Source organism: Garra rufa, chromosome 21, assembly GCF_049309525.1.
Source record: "Garra rufa chromosome 21, GarRuf1.0, whole genome shotgun sequence".
Lineage (NCBI taxonomy): Eukaryota > Metazoa > Chordata > Actinopteri > Cypriniformes > Cyprinidae > Garra > Garra rufa.
The window spans coordinates 5,871,512-5,893,396 of NC_133381.1; the positions used below are offsets into that span (position 1 = coordinate 5,871,512).

A 21,885-nucleotide genomic window follows, 5' to 3' on the forward strand; every position below is an offset into this window, starting at 1 on the left:
AATTTATTTTATGTATTTAAAAAAGTTTATTTATTTTTTAATTTTTTTAATTATTTTACGGAAGTAGCATTTTGGAGAATTAAAAAGCTTGTAAATATTTTTTTATTGAGAACTTAAAATAAATTACTGAAGAATGTATTTTTCCAGAGAGTATGCTGAGGCTCACAGTAATTACAAGAACAAATCCAGCCAGCTGAGGGATCTCAGGAAGTTTATTGATCGTCTCGACAGCATCATGATTGACCGTCAGGACCGATACAAATCACTGCGACGGTAAAATACTTAGGCTAACACCATTAAGTCACAGCTGGAGCCTGTGTCTCTGCTTAAAAGAATGCCACTCCTGTCCTTTGAGTTTCAGGTTTGAACGGTTTTGAATTGTGTTTTCAGGTCACTTTCTGTGAGATGCAAGCTGTACTTCAACAACTTTATGATGGAGCTCAACTGCTGTGGCTCTATGATGTTCGATCATATCAATGAAACACTGTCCATTTCAGTAAGTTACATTTGGCCATATTGCTTGATTTGCTCAAATGTTTGATGAATCAAATGAATCAAGTAATGGGTCAAGGCTGCATTTATTTGATCACAAATACAGTTCAATTAGTAATATTGTGAAATATAGGGATGCACCGAATGTTTGGCAACCGGCAGTTTGGCCGAAAATAAGCAATAAGGCCAAATAAACTATACCGAACAATGACGTGATGCGATCAAATTAATGGCGCGCATTAATGTAGCAAACATGTCGGCAGTGTGGAAGCATTTAAAACTGTCAGAGAAAGATGCTAAAATAATTACAAGCACCGACAGCGAGAAACTGTTTGGTACCGCTTCGTATGTCTTCGATGAAAAGAGAAAGGAGTGGTTGTTGCTGGTTACTGAATGATGACTGAAATTGCAAAACCATTAGTAAATAAACTACAGAACGTTATGTTGTCTAATACACGCACAGATTGTGTTTATTCTGACAGCGCTGCACAAGCTCCTTAGTCAGCTTTCAAAGTCCAAAGCGCGAGGAAAATTTTTAGTGATGAGAATCATTCATAAATCTGCTGCTGTCAGCAAAAAGTAGTACTGAGGTCTTCTTGGGGGTTTTTCTTCAAAATTAAAGTCAACATTCATAAATGTTAGTATTGTAATTTTGTAAAATAAAATCAAAAAGTAAAACAAAAATAATGATAATAATCATTACAACAGCTCTATTAATACATTTATTATAACATGCTTCTTTGCTCAGCAAGGCTCCATTTATTTATACAATAAAAAACACATGCCTGATTCAGGAAGGGGGTCTTAAAAATGGCCAAAGAATATTATTTTACTAACTTATTAATTTTAAGTTAAATTGTGCTTTGTTGGTAGGCTATAATGTCTACTAGAATGTTTTTTAAATATAAGACAAAACTGTAAAAAACACATTTTGGTTATTTAATTTATGCAATGGTGAAAATATTGGCAAAATACTTGGGTGTAAAAACACAAACAACCGGCCCAGTGTTCTAGTCTTCCGTGTCACATGATTCTTGAGAAATCATTGAAATATGCGTATTTGCTGCTCAAGAAACATTTGTTATTATCAATGCTAAAAATAGGGGGGTTTTTTTTGTGAAAAATGTATACCTAGTGTTAAAGTAGGTACACAACATCCTGAGTTCTTTTGTGATGTGTGCTACTTGTTTTTGCTCAGGTGAAGCCCCCCGGTCAGGAAAAAAACAACGTCAATGACATGCGTTCTCTCTCGGGAGGCGAGCGCTCCTTCTCCACCGTCTGCTTCATTCTGGCACTCTGGGAAATTACTGAGTCGCCCTTCCGGTGCCTGGATGAGTTTGATGTCTACATGGTATGTGCTCTTGCCTATCTAATGATATTTATTGAGGACATGTGACATGTCAGACATTAGTATTTCATATGTTTAATAAGCTCTTTTGTATTTTTTAAGGACATGCACAATCGCAGCATTTCATTGAATCTGCTTGTGGAACTTTCAGAACGTCAGCATCTGCGACAGTTCATCTTCATCACCCCTCAGTCCACCAGGTAGAAAAATAAAAGTTATTACGTGTTATAAGGTGAACCTCACGGAAACCTGTGATTGACCCTAGTGGAAAAAAAATACTAAAATGTGCTTGAATTACTTTTATTTTGTGCTATTAATAAATTTTTACACTACCAGTCAAAAGTTTTTGAACAGTAAGATTTGTAATGTTTTTTTTTTTTTTTTAGAATTCCCTTCTGCTCACCAAGCCTGTATTTGTTTGATCTAAAATACAGCAAAAGTAATATTAGTAATATTGTGATTTTATTTTTACTATTTAAAATAACTGCATTCTATTCTATTCTATAGGAATCATTCTAATATGCTGATTTCTTTGATTAATAGAAAGATCCAAAGATCAGCATTTATCTGAAGTAATGCTTTTGTAACATACACTATACTATTCAAAAGCTTGGAGTCAGTATAATTTTTTTTTTATTTGGTAAAGAAATTATAGAAATGAATACTTTTATTTAGCAAGGACATTTCAAACTGATCAAAAGTGATGATAAGACATTTATAATGTTACAAAAGATTAATATTTTAAAAAAAAATGCTGTTCTTCTGAACTTTCTATTCATCAAAAATAACTGAAAAAATTCTACTCTGTGGTTTTCAACAATAATAATAATAATAATAAATGTTTTTGAGCAGCAAATCAGAATATCAGAATGATTTCTGAAGGATCACATGACTGGAGTAATGATGCTTAAAAGTCAGCTTTGAAATGACAGGAATAAATTACATTTTAAGATATATTCAAATAGAAATCTGTTATTTTAAATAGTAAAAACATTTCAAAATGTTACTGTTTTTGCTATACTTTAAATCAAATTAATGCATGCTTGGTGAGCAGTAGTGACTTAAAAAAACAGTTTGCTACTAATTAACTAATTAATTAATTAGATGTAACAAATATATTTGATTGTGCTAAAGTGCAACTATTTCAAGTATACTTCAGGTACACTTTAAATCTCTTGCATTATATTATACAGAGATCATACAATCATTAATAGTAATATCAACATACACTTTAGGCATATTATTACAAAATGTGCATTGTGTAATAAAGAAATACTCAAATAAGGTTTGATTATTGTTTTATATCAGTAAGTCTTAAGTGATAATGGATTTAAAGTATACTTAGTATGAGCTAAATTTTGGCATAGTTTTTTTTTTTTCTTTTCTTATGTCACACAAAAGCAGAACAAAAAATCATGAAGGTAACATTTTTTGTAAATGAATGTCAGCTTTCAAATTTGTTTGAAATTTAAAAACGTAAAATTCATAAATTTCATAATTGTAAATCAAAGCTTATTAGTCCTGTAATGAATACATTTTCTTTGAAATGTGGATTTTTGCCTATAGGGTAATTGCACTGAATTATTAAAGAGTTACTATAATGTTTTTGTATACAAACGTTAATGTCTCTTTGCATTATCTTTCAGCCATTTGCCTAAAAGTTCCCATATTACGATCCACCAGCTTGAGGATCCAGAGAGAGAAGCGGAGGAGGAGTGAGGATGTGCTTTAGGTATTGCCTGGAGAGACTGAACTGAAAGTGTGTAAAGTTTATATGTCTGTACAGTTTACTTTTATTTATTTTTAAACAAGTTTTATAGTTCTAGTTCCTCTGCAAAGGATGTTTTAAAAAGTGCAAAGAATTAAAATTGTGTGATTGTGAAGTTCACACCATTTCATCCAGTTCTTCCGGACTTTTAAGACAAAAAAGAAAGCTCAAGAAATAGTTGACACAGATGTGAAATGCTTGAATGGTACTCACCTTCAGGTCATTCAAGATGTAGATACGTTTGTTTCTTCATCAGAACAGATTTGGAGAAATTTAGCATTGCACTTGCTCACCAATGGATCCTCTGCAGTCAATGGGTGCCGTCAGAATGAGAGTCCAAACAGCTGATAAAAACATCACAATAATCCATGCCACTTCAGACCATCAATTAACATCTTGTGAAGTAAAAAGCTTTTCTTGTAAGAAACAAATCCATTATGAAGATGTTTTAGCTTTAAACCATTCTAGGCTAAAAGAGCATAATCTACAGTAAAAAAAGTCAGATACAAATACGTGAGGAGGTGTTATTATAGATTACCAACTTGTATTTTGACCAGAAGCAGCAAAAAATGTCTTTAATGTTGGGTTTGTTTCTTACAAAAATGCAGTTTTTCGTTTCAAAAAAAGGTTAATTGCTGGATTAGAGTGGTGTGGATTACTTGTGATGCTCTTATCAGCTGTTTGGACTCATTCTGACGGCACCCATTTACTGCAGAGGATCCATTGGTGGGCAAGCGATGTAAACTCGTTTAAATCTAGTACGTCTCGAGGGTGAGTGACTTCACTTTTGGTGAAATATTCCGTTTAGTTTTCATCCGTTAGCACCTGCTCGTGACAGTTTGAGTATGTTCAGAGTTAGTATTTGTCAGTTTAAACCAGCATCCTTTGTAATAAACCACAGTGCTGCTCCTAGATATTGTTAACCCTCAGATTTGCGCTCACACACGACCCAGCACCTGCGTCCTGAAAACAACCCATAGATAGTTTATTGATTTTAATCACAATGTCGTCAGTGCAACTGTTACATACCGAGTTGAAGACATGCCACAAATAAAACACAAACCTCATATTACACAATTAAATGACTGCTTCAATTTGGCTTTACCGTATTAGGTACAAATATTTACAGGGCAAACATATACACTATTCATTGGGCAGTTGCATTTTACAAAGTTGTGCCTATTCTCCTCCGAAGGGACCGACGCCATCCTGAGTGTCTCGGGATGTGAAAGCGGGAGATCTGGAATGCCGTATTTGTAAAGTCTCAGGAGAACGTAACATACGGAGGATACAAAATGTGGAGAGTAAAATAACAAGGGTACTGGAAGTAATTGAAAAGTTGCTTCTGAGGGACGCAGCTAAAAACCATGGGTATTGGAGTAGAAATAGTGTTTTACAAAAACGGTTGAATAAAAATGCAGCACGCTAAGAGTAAACGTGTACCGAACCCACTTAGGATAAGGTCTTGTCGTAATACCAGGGGAAGCGGATCCATCACTAAATGCCCTCCAGGGAAAAATCGCTTAAAATGTTATATTGCCCTTTCTTGCATTATTACTAAAACGAATTCACAGGCAACCATTCATGCATGTGACGATGATACTGCGCAGAAAGTAACAGAAGAAGAGCGTAACCCAATAAAAAGGATGCCAGCGTTGGATTCTACTTGTTATCAGGTCCTGGTGTCAGTGCAAAATGATGGCAGATGCAAATAATGGCCTTACAGAAAGCGTTTACCACACACGTCGTACGTCTTTAAGAGGAAACATGCACCCGAGGGAGGACATCTAATGGATAGATGAGTAACAAATGTAAATCTCACACAGTAGTATTGTTATCGATACTATCATTTATATAAGGCCTCCCTTGTATTATTGGTCAAGGTTGCCGAAATGAAGAGAGAGTAGGTTTTTACACTTAGGACATGCATGCAAATAACTTACATTTATATTCTCAAGTACAAGCACGTTTGGAAGGAGGGCTGCATAAGCCTCTCGGCCCTCCTCGATTTCGAGTATTGAAGTTCGACAGACTGATTTCATCGTAACATTTAGCGTGACGCGTTTCGGTTCCCAAACGCCCGCGTGGTGAAGCATTGCAGGTGAAGTATTGCAGCTAGAAATGAAATACGGCGGAGCACTTCACTGACGATGCGGATGCGTGAAAACAACTGGACTCGTTTGATTTACACGTCTCACATTGTTGCATGTTGTAAATTAAACGGATATACTCTAAACTCTTTAGCAGTTAACATTCTCATGCATACTAGTTGTTTCGATCACAAGAAGAAAGTTCATTTAAAAGTAGTCCAAACATGTTACTCTTGTGGAAATGAGAGTGGAAACGGAGAAGTCGTTGTTCAGTCCGGAGCACGCTCGCATGCGCAGCCTCACTTCTGCATGTCGCACTGCAAGAGCAGAACGATGGACGGGTCGCTCTTGGCCGCTTCTTTGAACTCGTCTAGTGTGATCTGGTCGTCGTTGTTCTTATCCATCTTGCTGAAGATCCGATCCACTCGCTGCTCTGGTGTCAGGCCGTCCTCGTTCATCTTCATCATTATCACCGTGCCCACCATTTTATAAATAGCCTTCGCGCAAAGGGAAAAAGAAAAGACGAGGAGGGGCCGTTATGATTTGCACTCGAATGGCCTTCCATTTTTTTCGCCATTGGCACTTTCCATAAATATGACACATGTTAATTTTAAATGAAGTTGAAGTGTGTGATTTCTGCGCCACTAGCATCACCATCCAGCCCTGTTGAGTCGCTCAAAAATGAAGATTGCAATTCTGTCGGATGCCGCCAGTGCTGCGGACGTCACACACCTCAGCTTTGAACAATTTCAGAACTATTTAAATAAAAAATCTGCAACCTTGTTACTTAGTATGTTTTGTATTTATTTATTATTTTATATTTGTTGCTCAAATATCAAAATTACAGGGTCTCTGTTCATAAGTGTCCTAAAAATAAGTAATAAATTCCCCCATTTATTGGATATAAACACACTATTTAAGAATGAATCTCCAACCTTGTTATTTTTACAGTAAATGCTTCCAGTCAAAAGTAAGATTTGTAATGTTTTTAAAGAAGTCTCTTCTGCTCACCAAGCCTGCATTTCTTTAATCCAAAATACAGCAAAAGCAGTAAATATTCTTTTTACTATAGCAAGTAATGGCTTTCTATTTGAATATATTTCAAAATGCAATTTATTCCTGCGATCAAAGCTACATTTTCAGCATCATTGCTCCAGTCACATAATGCTTCAGAAATGATTCTCTGATTCTGTTTATGTTGTTATTACTATTATTATGTTATAAACAGCTGAGTATAATTTTTTCAGGTTTCTTTGATGAATAGAAAGTTCAGAAGAACAGAACTTGTCTGAAATAGAAATTTTGTATCATAATTATCTTTGGGAAAGAAATGATACTTTAATTTCATCAAAAGTGGTGATAAAGACATTTTATAATGTTACAAAAGATTTTTATTTCAGATAAATGCTGTTCTTCTGAACTTTCTATTCATCAAAGATGCCTAAAACAATCTACTCAGCTGTTTTCAACTTAATAATAATAAATGTTTTTGAGCTGCAAATCAGAATAATAGAATGATTTCTGAAGGATCATGTGACTGAAATAATGATGCCTAAAATTCAGCTTTAAAATCACAGAAATAAATAACATTTTAGAATTTATTCAAATAGGAAATGGTAAAAATATTTCAAAATGTTACTGTTTTGGCTGTACTTTAGATCAAACAAGTGCAGACTTAGTCAAAACATTGGAAATCTTACTGTTCAAAAACTTTTGACTGGTAGTATACGTAATTTATTTCTCAAATATTCTATGTTGTAAATTTTGGTTCCAAAAATCGCAAACTCCAAATAAAATCAGCTTCAAAGCACTGGGGGCATTTTATTTTGTTATAAGAACTATTCGACACAATCATTCAAATAGTTTGCTTCAATTTATTGCAAATAAAAAGCACTATTTTAGGATAAATCTTCAACCTTGTTGCTCATTCTGACTTGTTTTCATTTATTGTATGTATTTTCAACACATCATATTTATTACTGAAATATCAACATCATAGTATATGTTTGGACATGTCCTAAATTAGGCTTGCAGAATAATTAATTAATATCCAATCTTGTTGCTCATTCTGACTTGTTTTCATTTATTATTTCATATTTCTTGCTCAAATATCAAAATCACAGGGCTTCTGTTTGGATGTGTCCTAAATTTTGGTTGCAAAAATCGCAGAGCTTATATAAAATAAGTAGAAAATAAATCAGCTTCACCTTTAAAGCATTAGAGGCATTTTTATTTTGTTCTCATAACTGTTTGTTATGAGAACAAACAGTTTTCTTCAATTTATTGGAATTAAGACATAATTTAGCATAATATAATAAAATAATAATGAATGTCCAACCTTGTTACCCATTCTGACTTGTTTTTCTTAATTGTATATCTTATTTATTTATCATTTTATATTTATATATTGTTTTTTCCCCTAAACAGGTAGTTTTCTACAATATTTTGGAAATAAAAGCACTAATTAAGGACAAATCTTCAACCTTTTTACTCATTCTTACTTATTTGTTTTATTTGATTTTAATTCCTTTTATTTTATTGAATTGTTTTAATTACTCAAATATCAAAATCATAAGGTGTATATTTAGATATGTGCCCCTGGACCACAAAACCAATTGAGATTTATACATAATTTAAATAAGCTGTCCATTGATGCATGGTTTGTTAGGATAGGCCGAGATACAATTATTTGATTCATTATTAGTCTAAGGGTGCAAAAAATCTAAATACTGAGAAAATCACCTTTAAAGTTGTCCAAATAAAGTTCTTAGCAATGCATATTACTAATCAAAAATTAAGTTTTGATATATTTACGGTAGGAAATTTACTAAATATGTTCACGGAACATGATTTTTACTTTACTGGCTATTGCTTACAAATGTGATTTTGTGGTCCAGGGTCAAGTATGTCCAAAATATTGGTTGCAGATATTACAAACCTCAGTTAAAATAACCAGACAAATCAATTGGCTGATGTAATATTTAGTTTGACCTCCTTTTTTAGACATTCAGGCCCTGTTTTGCGCCCTATATATGGAAAGTGCTCATATAAACACGGATTCATCCTCTGGTGTTCGTTTCATGCAAATAAACCGATTTTCTGTACCTCTATAATCTCCAACATCTCCACTCGAGTGATCTTGCCGTCTCCGTCCAGGTCATACATGTTGAAGGCCCAGTTGAGCTTCTGCTCGAAGCTTCCCCGTGACGTGATGGACAGGGCGCAGATGAACTCTCTGAAGTCGATGGTGCCGTCACTATTCTTATCGAAGGTCCTGAATGCATGCTGCGCAAACTTTGAGGCGTCACCATAAGGAAAGAACTGCAGGGTGGAAAAAATCAGTCTGTTGATTAGTTTGCCCTTTTTTTCCTTTAAATAATAATCAAGTTTAAATTCGAGCTTGTGAATCTGGACAAACTATTAGAAATTGCTTTGTTTGCTTTTCTGTGGAGCATAAATAGAAAATCTGATTCTGAACTAATCTTAAAGCGGATATTTATTCACTATTTTATAGTGACCTTGGCTGTCAGGTTTTAAAAAACAAAACTGATCTATTGTCCAATTTTTATAAAAGTTGTGGGTCTCAAATTTAGTTTTGTTCATCAAAACATTATTAGTGAGTATAGACTTTTTATTTGAGTAACAAAGCTCACATGTAGCTTTAGATGACTTGCTATACTGTATATAACATGCTGTTTAACTAACTACATGCTTTTCTTTTCTTTTTGGACCCTAGTAGATGTATTAACTGCTCTATCTAAATGTTCATTTTAAGGGGAGAGACTGCAGGCAAAAACAGCTTTTTTCATGCACCTGTCAAGTTTGAGATTTTAGACTTTTTGGTGTTTTATAAAGTGTTTTTTCAGACTAGTAGAAATAAAACATCCAAAAGACACTGTTAAGTGTTTCTCTTATAGCACTTTATCTCTTTGTGTCAATAGGTTTCAATTACAATCCATATTTTAAAGGCTGTTTTTTTTTTTTTCAAAGTGAGTTTTGTCTTCTGTCTATATCCTGAAGGTTTTTACAGAGGGATTTGTTCATATATAAGTTGCTTGATTTTATACATTTTATTCCCGGAAAAACTAAAAATATATATAATTTTCTAAGTATTTTCTAAATTATGGAGTGACAAAAAGATTCCCAAAATTCCTTCTGTAAACAAAATTTGACTCTAATATGTCAAAAAAATTAAACAAGAATTTCGAAACGGACCTCATCCAGTGTTTAAATCTTTGTACTAGAAATATGCAAATTAGCACATTTCATGAAATAATGCCTCATTTGCATATTAAAACCTAACATTTTAGAAAAATTATCATACAATTTTTTTTGCAATTATCAATGTAACCAATCTACTGAGCAAGTAAGGTGATAACTATTAGGGTTTTTTTTTCTCACCTTAACATCTGCCCACACACAGGTTTGGCTTGACATGAGTGTTAGTAATTAATGACAGCGATTTCAATGTTGAGTGAACTGTTCCTTTAGGAGGGATTTGTGTCCGCTTATTGATTTTCATGTCTGAATTTTCTACAGCAGCCACAGCAGGTTCTGTTCTTTGCTTCAGGTTCATTCCTCGGCAATTCATTAAAAAATAAGTGGGCACCGCGCAGTGGGCGCAAGTACATCTAACAGTGTGTTTTCACTGAGGTCCTCACATCTCACAGCGTCACATTCGTTCTATGAATAAAATTTCACAGGCGACCGCTTTGACTGTAGTTTGTGCTCCGCTCCAGTAAAATGTGAAACCCTACTGTCCCATGTTAAACATTCTATGACATTCATTTACCTTCTTTTTTATCTCTTTTCTGACCTTTTTATTAAATCATCTACTTTTTCTTTTTCAAAACCTGCATGGTTATTTTCAATAATCCCCAAAATTGAATTTATTGGTTGTTGGGGTTTTCTGATTTTTTTTTCCAGGGCCCAGTTTTTTCTACCCTCTTCTCCTTTTCTTTTCCTTTTATTAGACCCAATTATATAATTTTTTTCAAAGCCTGCATTTTTTTTTCAATAATCCTTAAAGTAGAATGGTTGAATGGTTGCCTTTTTTGTTTGTTTATGTTAGTCTTTTACAGGCCCCAATTTTCTTTAGCTGTTTTCCTGACCTTTATATTAAATCTGTATTTTTTCAAAACTTGCATGGTTTATTTCAGCAATCCTTTAAAGAAAAAGTTCAAATGTGATCCGGGACCACAAAACCAGTTATAAGGGTATTTTTTTTTAAATTGAGATTTATACATTGCATTCATTCAGTAAATAAGCTTTCCATTAGGACAATTTTTGGCAGAGATACAGATAAAAATCTGGAATCTGAGGGTGCAAAAACATCTAAATACTGAGAGAATCGCCTTTAAAGTTGTCCAAATGAAGTTCTCAGCAATGCATATTACCAATCAAAAATTAAGTTTTGACATATTTACGGTAGGAAATTTACAAAGTATCTTCATGGAACATAATCTTTACTTAATATCCTAATGATTTTTGACATCAAAGGAAAATAGATCATTTTAACTTATACAATGTATTTCTAGTTATAGCTACACATATACCTGTGCTACTTAGGACTGGTTTTGTGGTCCAGGGTCACAAATTATTTCAATTTTTTTTTTTGGTTGTCAAAGTGTTCAAAGCAATTGCTAAGGTATTCTGGACAGTTGACAGTTTTTCCTTGTTTTTTTTATTATTTTTTTTGTTTGTTTGTTTTTTTACAGGCCCCAATTTTTTCAGCTCTCTTTTCCTTTTTCCTAAGATTTTATTAAATCAATATTTTTTTCAATCCCTGCATCGTTGAATGGTTACTTAGTAGAATTGTACTATTTTATATTTACTGGTTACCATGGTGCTGCTTTGCAGTTGCTAGGGTGTTCTGAATAGTTGCCAGTTTTGTTTTTTGTTTAGTTTTTTTACAGGCCTCAGTCAAACCCATCTCATGACACACGATAGTCCATCCAAAAATGAAAATTCTGTCAAAATTTACTCAACCTCATGTCTTCTGCAAAACACAAAAAGCAAAAATTGCAGCCCGTAATATATACAGTAGAACAAAATAAGTTTTTTGTTCAAAAGCAGAAAGTCAAACAAGTTTGGAACAACATGAGGGTGAGTAAATAATTTCCATTTTTTGGTTGAACTCTCTTTTTAAAACTTAATAAATGCTCAAGTATGAGCTCTAGTAATAGTGATGTTTGACTTGGATAAAAGCCCATGGTCTCTCACCTTAACATAGAGCTGCTGGAACTCATCCAGGTTTAGTCGACCGCTGGGACAGTCTTTCAGGAAACCCTTGTACCATTGCTTGAGCTCATGTTCATTAAACTCTGTGTTCTTCACAAGGTCCTCCATCACCTCAGGGGTCAGTTTGCTGTTTTGTTTTCCCATGATTACTGCATGAGAAAGAAAAAAATAGTATGGTAATATGGAGAAAGGAATAAATAATATGGCGATAGAAAGTTGTTTTATGTAGTTGTAGTGGGTGTAGATTGTAAAGATGACATATCCATTAACAGTTACGGTTATTTTCTGTCAGCTGCTCTGCTCCTAAAATGAAATTCTGAGTTGAATTTGAATCTGTTTATAGGCACTGATCACAAAATGGAGCAACAACAATAACTCCATGAAACAATACTGTAAAAAATATTTTTAACTGTAAATAAAGAATCAAAAATTCAAAATTCCACATTTCATTTAACGATTACTTCATTTGTAATAATTTGTGATATTAACTAGTAATTTTTGAATAATAAATTGTTCTACACATTCTTTCAGAGTATCTGCTGAATTAAATAGTAAGATGTTTAATGTTTTTTAAAGAAGTCTCTTCTGCTCACCAAGCCTGCATTTATTTGATCCAACGTACAGCGAAAGCTGTACATTTTGAAATATTTTTACTATTTAAAATTTTTAATTTTAAAATATAATTTATTCTTGTAAAGAATATTTATTCAGCATCATTACTCCAGTCTAAAGTGTCACATGATCCTTCAGAAATCATTCTAATATGTAGTTTGCCCTTAAAATATTTTTTAAATATTATTAGCAATATTTAAAACAATTGAGTACGTTTTTTTAGGATTGTTTGAGGAATAAAAAGATCCAAAGATCAGCATTAATCTGAAATAAAAAGCTTTTGTACCATTATACATTATACCATTCAAAAGTCAGTATATATTTTTTATTTATTTATAGAAATTACTTTTATTTAGCAAGAATGCTTTAAATTGATCAATACAAAAGATTTCTATTTCAGATAAATGCTGTTCTTCTGAACTTTCTATTCTTAAAAGAAACCTGAAAAAAATCAACTCATATGTTTTTAACATGATAATAATTATATAATAATAACAATAATGGTTTTTGATCAGCAAATCAGCTGTGAAATCACAGGAATAAATTTCATTTTAAAATATATTCAAATAGAAAACAGTTATTTTAAATAGTAAAAATATTTCACAAATTTTACAGTTTTTGCTATACTTTGGATCAAATAAATGCAGGCTTGGTGAGCAGAAGAGGCTTCTGTTAAAAATATTACTGTTCAAAAACTTTTGACTGGAAGTGTGTTTTACACAAAAAAATTAATTATTAGAAAATGTGTGCATTTTAAAAATGGCTCTTTGTCCAATATCTTTGACAATGTGACAATATTTGTAAAAAATAATAACTTATTTATTTGCCAGTAAGGCCAGGACCCAACATTTTATAAATAAATAAAAAAATGAGTTGCAACTGCGGGCCTATATTTGGTTACTTTGAAATACCAAATTGAAATTATTGCATCATCCAATAACTGGGCCGATGGACAATATTTGCAACTAAAGAATTGGAAATGTCTCAGATTAAAGAAAAGATGCAACATGATGTCATGCATATGAAATTCTTTAAAATATGAATGCAAATGCATATTTACAACAGTGTAATGCACACAAAGTGCTAGTTATACAATTATGAACACATGTTGTCAAGTGTGATCATCTCGTCGCAAGCAGCCTGTCTGTGCTGTGCCTCTCTAAATAGATCAAAGTCACAAGAGTTTATGTGTAAATGGGCATCAGGTAAAATAGGCTACAAACGGGGAGGGGTTGGAGAAGAGCTTTTTTATTTCCATGTGGAGCGTCTGTCTGTGTTCGCAGCCTCTCCTGCATCAAACGCGAGCTTGAAAAACAGAGCAGCCTCGAACACATTTGACAAGAATGCGGCTTTAATTAAAGACAGCCAGGAATTATTACCCACGACCCAATCGTCACTCTTATGTAATAGCACTGAGGCTTTTTCAAGCACCAATGGCTGAACGAATGACCTTGAGAAGGGAAACCACTGGGAAGCAATGCAGAATAACGATCCCTGATCTTAAACGGAGGAATTGTTGGATTTCATGACGAAGAGATGCCATTTAGACATGGTTGAATATGGGAAGATACATTTGCATATACATATAACCAATCCTACTAACATATAACGTTTTAGTGATGCACCAGTGTGAATTTAGTCCATTCCGACAGAGCCCGCAGAGAAAAGACGCAGTCCCTTTTGCCAGTGCATTGCACTGCGCTCAAATCACATCAAAAAATCTCTCAAGTGAGGCTGGGAACATCAGTGCATCTCTCACATTCATTACACAACAGCAAAGGTTTGTCAGGGAGTAGCAAGCAACCAGTGAGCTTTTGTTGCAATTGTGTCAGTGGCTGTCAAACGCATCAAATGCACTCAGTTTTAATTAAAGCCTATACACCCTCAACCTGCGCAAAGTGCTCAAATCAGGCCACGTACTAATAATGCATGCGAGTGAGCGTTTTCCTCCAGTCACTCGTGCATGCATTCATTCATTCACACGATCACCCATTCACCACAGGCGCCTGTTAGATCGTTCCCCTGCATTAAATGGCAAAAGCAGAAAAGAAACAGACATGACTGCGACGCGCATAAATGTCTCTCAGCTGCATATGCACGCATGCATCGCCTCTTACCTTCGCGTAACGTGTTAGAGAGGCTGATGGAAATGTGCTGTTGCTCGCAAGCCGTCCGGTTTGGCGTGTGTCGAACCCAAATTCCTCGGATTCGTCGCGTTTACTGAACGCCAAATAATGTGTAAAGGTGATTCCAGCTGACACGAGCCCGCTTCCGTCTGTGTGTGTGCGCTATGCGACGCAAGACATGCGGCATGCAGCGAGCATCACCACCACCACACTATGCTGCTCCTCGCCTGCGTTTGCGCAAATTGTATGCTTGCAACCCTGCTCTTAGGGAGCTCGTGTCAGTAAACACTCTATTAAGCATCGTATGCATGCTTTACATGCGAATCTGTTGGTGAACGCTCTTTATTATCCATTGTAAATTCTGTGTTTTCTATGTTTGGGTTCCCAGAGACCAGTGTGGTGAGGAAATAATAACAGTTTTTTCAAATCAACCTCTTTTGCTTCCATTTTCTTTAAATGTGATTATCTGACCTACTTAAAATCCAGAAAGACAGACAATGCACTTCTGTTTAAATAGCGTATTCTTCATGTGCACTTTCCAGGATTTTAAAATGATTTTTATTGAGTACCAAACATTTTGTTCAAGAGCCATTCCATTGCATTTGATAATATTTCAGTCCTCCAGAGTTTCTAAAGTGGGTGGTTCACCACAATTATTTGTTATAACCTTTTACAATACTTTGTTGTGCCCATTATAATGAATAAAAATTATTATTGCAATTTAACAGTTTTAGCATAAAATGATGTCTAATATCTATCTTAAAGGAGTAGTTCACTTCCAGAACAAACATTTACAGATAAATTACCCCCTTGTCATCCAAGATGTTCATGCCTTCACTGTAAAAAAAAATCATTAAAGGTGGCATAGTATGCATTTAAACAATATTTTAAATTGTTCTCTGATATCTACATAGAAGGTATATGGCATAGGAATGGGCAAAAACTCTCCAGAAATGGTTTTACAAGTCCATTTACAACCCTATAGGATTTGTCCCTAGAATGAAATGCTCTGTTATTGCCTTATTTGGAAGGTTCATGAATATTAATGAGGAGCTCAGCTCTGAATGGCTGTTTCACAGAGCTGCTCATCTCTATAGCTCGCACATGGATAAAATATATATATATTTAATTACGGAGCTCTAGCTGCTTTTAATATGCGGTTTGTTGATTCTGCCGATTTGAATGCGCGATCATTTTATTCTCACTATTGTGATCGCATGTGCTCTGTGTAACTTTATAATGCAGCGGGAATGCTTACTTACCACACAAGTTCAGATGCTTGTCAGTGATGCTCAGGATCTGTAAATCATTCGCCATCATCAGTGCAATCATTTCTCTGACATTCGCCATCATCAGCGCAGTCATCTCTCTGTTTATGTGGTAAGTGAAATCTTATGTACTGCAATATAACAGGCTAGCGCTAGCATTAAGCTAACCGTGTCCCTTCAGTGGCTTCAGTGACATTACTGATGATTGGGCGATGCAAATGTTGTGGGCATAACTATTAACGATCCCAACTATTGCGTAATAGTCTGTGTTAGAATTTACCTATTTTTCAGTGGTCTTTTGCAAACACTATATTTATATAAGAAGGAGGAAACGATGGTGTTTGAGACTCATGGTATGTCATGTCCAAGTACTGAACTGTTATTATTTAACTATGCCAAGGTAAATAAAGTTTTCCATTCTATGGCACCTTTAACTATAATGGTAATGTACCAACCTTTTGAAGCACTGAAATCTGTTTTGTATTTGTAATACACTGATAACCACCAAAAGCAGGTGGTGATGACAACATCACATGATGAACCAAAGCCCATCACAAGGAGGTTTTAAATAATAACACATATATAGAAGGTGCACAGCGTCATTCACACAAACACTAAACACCATCATGGTAACGCACATAAAACTGAAATAATGCAAAAAAAACATTAGATGTAACATACAACCCTAATGTACAAAACTGTCAAGAATAAACTAAGAAGAAAAAGTTATTTTTAAAAAAATGAAACACAGGGAATTCTGGGAATTGTACGTTGTTCTTCAGTTCCAAAAACGGTATACTACCGTAAAATTACATGCAATGTCCAACACAGTTTTTCAACATATAGAGAAGGGAAACTTACCGTTAACCATTTCACAGGATTTTACCATAGCATTTTTACATTTTTTTTTACCATTAAATTCATGGTCATTTTTTACAGTGTTTCTTTCTTCAGTCACAAAGAAATTATGTTTTTTAAGGAAACATTTCAGGATTTCTCTTCATATAGTAGACTTCTATGGTGCCCCGAGTTTGAACTTCCAAAATGTATGCAGCTTCAAAGGGCTCTAAACGATCCCAGCCAAGGAAGAAGGGTCTTACATAGCAAAACTTATATAATTTTTAACCCCAAATGCTCGTCTTGTCTAGCTCTGAGTGTAGGCTACTATGTGTATTTCAGTTCAATACACGTAGGATATGTTAAAAAAGTCCCATCTCATTTTCTCCACCAACTTCAAAATCGCCCTACATCTCTGTTTTACCTTTTTTTGTAAAGGGCATTTGATCTTCTTTGCATGTTCACTTTGTAAACACTGGGTTTGTACTTCTGCAGCGATGTAGGATGATTTTGAAGTTGGAGAAGAATATGAGATTGGAGTTTTTGAACCTACCTTAACTGTCTTGAACTGGAATACACAGAGTACAGGCAGAGCTAGACAAAATGAGCATTTGAGTTTAAGATACTGTCGATAATTGTCGTTTTGCTGGATAAGACCCTTCTTTCTCAGCTGGGATTGTTTAGAGCCATTTGAAGCTGCATTTAAAATACATTTTGGAAGTTTAAACTCGAGGGGAGCAATCCCATTTTGTCAGTTACACGGTTGAGAAAAAAATGAAAATAATAAAAGATTGTTAATGCCTGAGGTGGGAAAATATGATTTTTTGGAGGTTTGACATGTGCCTAATTATGTGGGCTATTTAGAAAATGAATCATATGTAGTTGAAAAAATTTATATTCCGAGTTGAAATGTTACCAAACCACATGACCCACCAAAAAAAAAAAAAAAAGAAACAACAGAAAAATGTATATCCTAAACCATTGCATGTTTTCAGATTTTTTGCTTTTAGACATTGTTTATAAATATATAAAATGTCAGTTTTAAGTTGTCCAGACAGAAATGTGACTTATCCAGGAGAGTTGTTTAAATTCTGGGTCAGTTTGAGCCCATCAAAACAGCAGAAAATTCAGTAGAAGTGAAAGGAAACAACTGGTAAATGTCTTTGAATCTCTATGTTTCAGAGACATCAACCACACACTGCAAAAAATGCATTTCTTGCTTAGATTTTTTGTTTTGTTTCAAGCCAAAATATCTAAAATATCTTTCTAGACAAGTAAAAATTATTGTCTTGTTTTTAGAAAAAATAAGTCAAAATTAAGTAAGTTTTTGCTTAGAACAAGCAAAATAATCTGCCAATAGGGTAAGAAAAATAATCTAGTTGTCTGCTTGAAATAAGATTATTTTTCTTACCCCATTGGCAGATTATTTTGCTTGTTCTAAGCAAAAACTCACTTAATTTTGACTTATTTTTTCTGAAAACAAGACAATAATTTTTACTCGTCTAGAAAATCCTTCTTGATTTAAGAATTTTTAGATATTTTGACTGGAAACAAGACAAAAAAATCTAAGTAAGAAATGCATTTTTTTGCAGTGCATGTAATATTTTCATGGATGTTCTCCTCATTTTTAACAAAAGAGCGAGTGTGGCCATTTTAAACCTGAATGTGCAAGACTTCCTGTGCAGTCTTAGCTTCTATTTATTTTTAGCGGTACAAACAGATGGTTATGCTGTTTGATATTACAAATTTCTATTTATTATTATATTATTTTAATGTGTTTTTATAATTAGTGCAAATCGTTTAACTGTTTACTAGGGGCATTGCATTGCGAAATAAGGTGGATAATCAGCTGCATTAAAAAAGTACATGAGTATAAAAACCTAAATGAGGCTTTTAGGTCATGAAAAGATTTTCTAGTTATTTCAGGCTAATGCATACTGTATGTGTGATTTTAAATGGCATCAATCTGAAGGATGTTAAAGAAGGATTTCTTTAATCACTTGCAAACATGGTCTGTTTCATTTCTGAATCCTAATCTCAACAGCTGTGGCAGTTAATTAAGCAGCTGGAAAATTGTATAATGTTGAATATAAGTTCGCTCACATTAATTTTAATTGCTTTCAGCCTTAGTGGAAATGTTTATTAGTCAAAAAAAGAAAAGAATATTCTATCATCATTTAGTCGCCCTTATATCACTCCAAACATTTGTAAATGTTTTTGTGTAAGACAATACAGTGAATGTGAATGGTGACCATGTCTGTGCACTTGCATTTTGATTGCACTGTCCCTTTAAGGAAATGTCTGATACTGTAACATTTTTATTTTTGCCCCTCTGGGCCTCTTCGGTCATTTTTGACTGAAAAATTTTATGTTTTGAAATTTAAAAAATTGTAGCTTCATCAGAATGAAATGACACTTGGTGACTTTTGTTGCATTAGCTATCTGAGTACACAAAAAATCACTGACATGATTCGGATATGTTAAAGGGTCAAAAAAAAAAAATAGTCACAAACCAACTTGTTGCAGTGTGTGGCGTATACTGACAAGCTGACCTTCTACTTCTGCAACCTTTAAAGCAATGCTGACAGCACTCATGCATCTGTTTTTGATTCACTTTTGTTGCCAGCTATTTTGACAATAATGGTTGTATGTTGACTTATTTTCAGAGGACAGTAAATCTATACTGCTATACAAGCTGCACATTGACTACTGTAAAATATATCCAAGTTTCAGTTCTATAGTATTGTCCCTTGAGAAGATACACTAAAATTATGTACTCTCTTTTGTGAGATACTGTAACTAAAAATTTTAGCTTGGCTAAAGTTACAGTATGTGTCTTTAATCTTGATTTAAATAGAGAGAGTGTGTCTGAACCCTAAACGCTATCAAAAATGCAAAGCATTCTACCTCTTTTAGTGGACTATCCTAGGTACTATCAGACCTGGGTAGATTACTTACAAAATGTAATCCATTACTGATTCCAAATTACATGACAAAAATTTTAGTAAGTAACATAATCCATTACATGACACATTTTAGGTAGACTACTTTTAGATTACTTTTAATTTTGACCTTTTGACCTAACTTGTTTATCACTTGTACTTGTTTTTCTTTTATGCCAAAAATCATTATATTAAGTAAAGATCATGTTTCATGAAGATATTTTGTAAACTTTGTACTCCTTCGCGGTCAAAAATGACCGACATGGGAAATGAATGGGAAATACGAAAAATGCGATAATTCAGAGAATCTTTGGGTGGCACAAGCTAAAAATCAGCACTGTGCTGACAAAAAAAGTGTTCAGCAATCAAGGACTGACACTCTAAAATATCAAAAGTGCAAAAAAATAATAAATACATAATTAAATTAAAAAATATAATAATAATTCTAGTGGGAAAAAAATGTTCATTAAAATTGTATCAATATTGCATAGTATCATAAAAACTTTCAAAATTCGAAATAATAATCACAAAATATTATTGAACAAAAATGTATTTTATTGATTTACCTGGAAAAAAAAAAACTTTTGACCGTGAGGGAGCCAAGTCTGACCCCTAAACGAAGAGGACCAGAGTTAAATTAAATTAAATTAAATATGACTAATGCATTTGTAATATTAGGTGGGCCAAATGTTTAATATATCAAAGTTAATAATGTTTATCTACTATGCTGTATTGTACCTTCAGTAAATAAATAAACTTTAAGAGAGTTCCGCATAAACTATAAATCATTTCAGTGTTGGTTCAGTGGTTGTCATTATTAGATTAATTACACAACAGACTTACATATACATTCATACATTTAGCAAATGCTTTTATTAAAATCGAGGAAAGCAATTCATCACATTAATGGGAAAGCTGAACATCTTTAACCAAAAATACTTCTCAGCTGAGTCTGACAGACCGTTCATTTTCAGCATTGTGTATATTTCCAATGCTGAATAAATGTTGTTGTTGATCTACTTTCTATAATAATACTTTGTATATAAATACAACAATGCATTTTTAAACAGCAATGAATAATTCACTCCAAATCCACAATATAGGTAAATGTGAAATACAAGGCATAAAATGTTTGTTTTCTCTCAGCGTGACAGCAGAACTTTAGATTCCTGTTTCAGACTAAAACAGTCCCATCAGTCTCCTGTGAAAAAACAGAATAAAAAAAAGTTAAATATCTTATGAATGCATAAAAAGCTACACTGCAAAAAATGCTTTTCTTAGATTTTTTTGGCTTGTTTCCAGCAAAATATCTACAAATTCTTAAATCAAGAAGGATTTTCTAGACAAGTAAAAATTATTTTCTTGTTTTCAGTAAAAACAAGTCAAAATTAAGTGAGTTTTTGCTTAGAACAAGCTAAATCATTTTATTTCAAACAGAAAACAAGATTATTTTTCTTACCCCATTGGCAGATTATTTTGCTTGTTTCAAGAAAAAGCTCACTTAATTTTGACTTGTTTTTACTGAAAACAAGAAAATAATTTTTACTTGTCTAGAAAATCCTTCTTGATTTAAGAATTTGTAGATATTTTGCTGGAAACAAGCCAAAAAAATCTAAGAAAAGCATTTTTTGCAGTGTAGCTTTTTATGCATTCATAAGATATTTAACTTTTTTTTATTCTGTTTTTTCACAGGAGACTGATGGGATTGTTTTAGTCTGAAACAGGAATCTAAAGTTCTGCTGTCACGCTGAGAGAAAACAAACATTTTATGCCTTGTATTTCACATTTACCTATATTGTGGATTTGGAGTGAATTATTCATTGCTGTTTAAAAATGCATTGTTGTATTTATATACAAAGTATTATTATAGAAAGTAGATCAACAACAACATTTATTTAGCATTGGAAATCTAATTAAGAAAAACATTTTTTTGTAGTGTATAAATGCTTCCTAAACACATATGAGCATGCTTGATGAACTTCATCCACCAACTTCGTGAAGGTCTGACGTCCTGTGGATGTAAACGTTCAGTGGAAAAAAAGGAAAGAAGGATATCATCTTGCCTGCTGATGTAACAACCCATTTTCCGTCCATTTATGCTTCTATTCTTGGTCCAGATGAAGTAGGGTTTCCCTTCTTACCTGCTGTGATGTTTTATGAGC

The 21,885-nt window shown here is 33.6% G+C and overlaps 2 protein-coding genes across 2 annotated transcripts in view; one reads left to right on the forward strand and one right to left on the reverse strand.

The window, feature by feature from the left end:
* The window catches only part of smc6 (structural maintenance of chromosomes 6), a 14,754-nt gene extending 11,026 nt beyond the window's left edge, over positions 1-3,728 (forward strand). The window contains exons 23-27 of the mRNA XM_073827529.1: positions 148-273; positions 391-496; positions 1,691-1,843; positions 1,943-2,040; positions 3,487-3,728. Coding sequence (XP_073683630.1) covers positions 148-273; positions 391-496; positions 1,691-1,843; positions 1,943-2,040; positions 3,487-3,559 — 556 coding nt within the window. The 3' untranslated portion in view covers positions 3,560-3,728. The remainder of the gene's footprint in view (positions 1-147; positions 274-390; positions 497-1,690; positions 1,844-1,942; positions 2,041-3,486) is intronic.
* Positions 3,729-4,569: 841 nt separating this feature from the next.
* On the reverse strand, positions 4,570-14,915 carry vsnl1b (visinin-like 1b). The gene is made up of 4 exons (XM_073827138.1): positions 14,668-14,915; positions 11,921-12,087; positions 8,804-9,019; positions 4,570-6,195 (listed from the first exon to the last, which is right to left on the reverse strand). Exons 2-4 carry the CDS (start codon positions 12,080-12,082, stop codon positions 5,998-6,000), a joined length of 576 nt encoding a protein of 191 aa, XP_073683239.1. The 5' UTR covers positions 12,083-12,087; positions 14,668-14,915; the 3' UTR covers positions 4,570-5,997.
* Between the last annotated feature and the right edge of the window lie 6,970 nt (positions 14,916-21,885).

Excerpts from the sequence above, each read along its gene's own strand:
- vsnl1b (XM_073827138.1), bottom strand. The coding sequence starts at position 12,082 with ATGGGAAAACAAAACAGCAAACTGACCCCTGAGGTGATGGAGGACCTT. Across the intron at positions 9,020-11,920 it reads TCCAGCAGCTCTATGTTAAG|TTCTTTCCTTATGGTGACGC; the intron begins GTGAGAGACCAT and ends TCCACCCTGCAG. Across the intron at positions 6,196-8,803 it reads AGATGTTGGAGATTATAGAG|GCTATTTATAAAATGGTGGG; the intron begins GTACAGAAAATC and ends CTTTGCGCGAAG.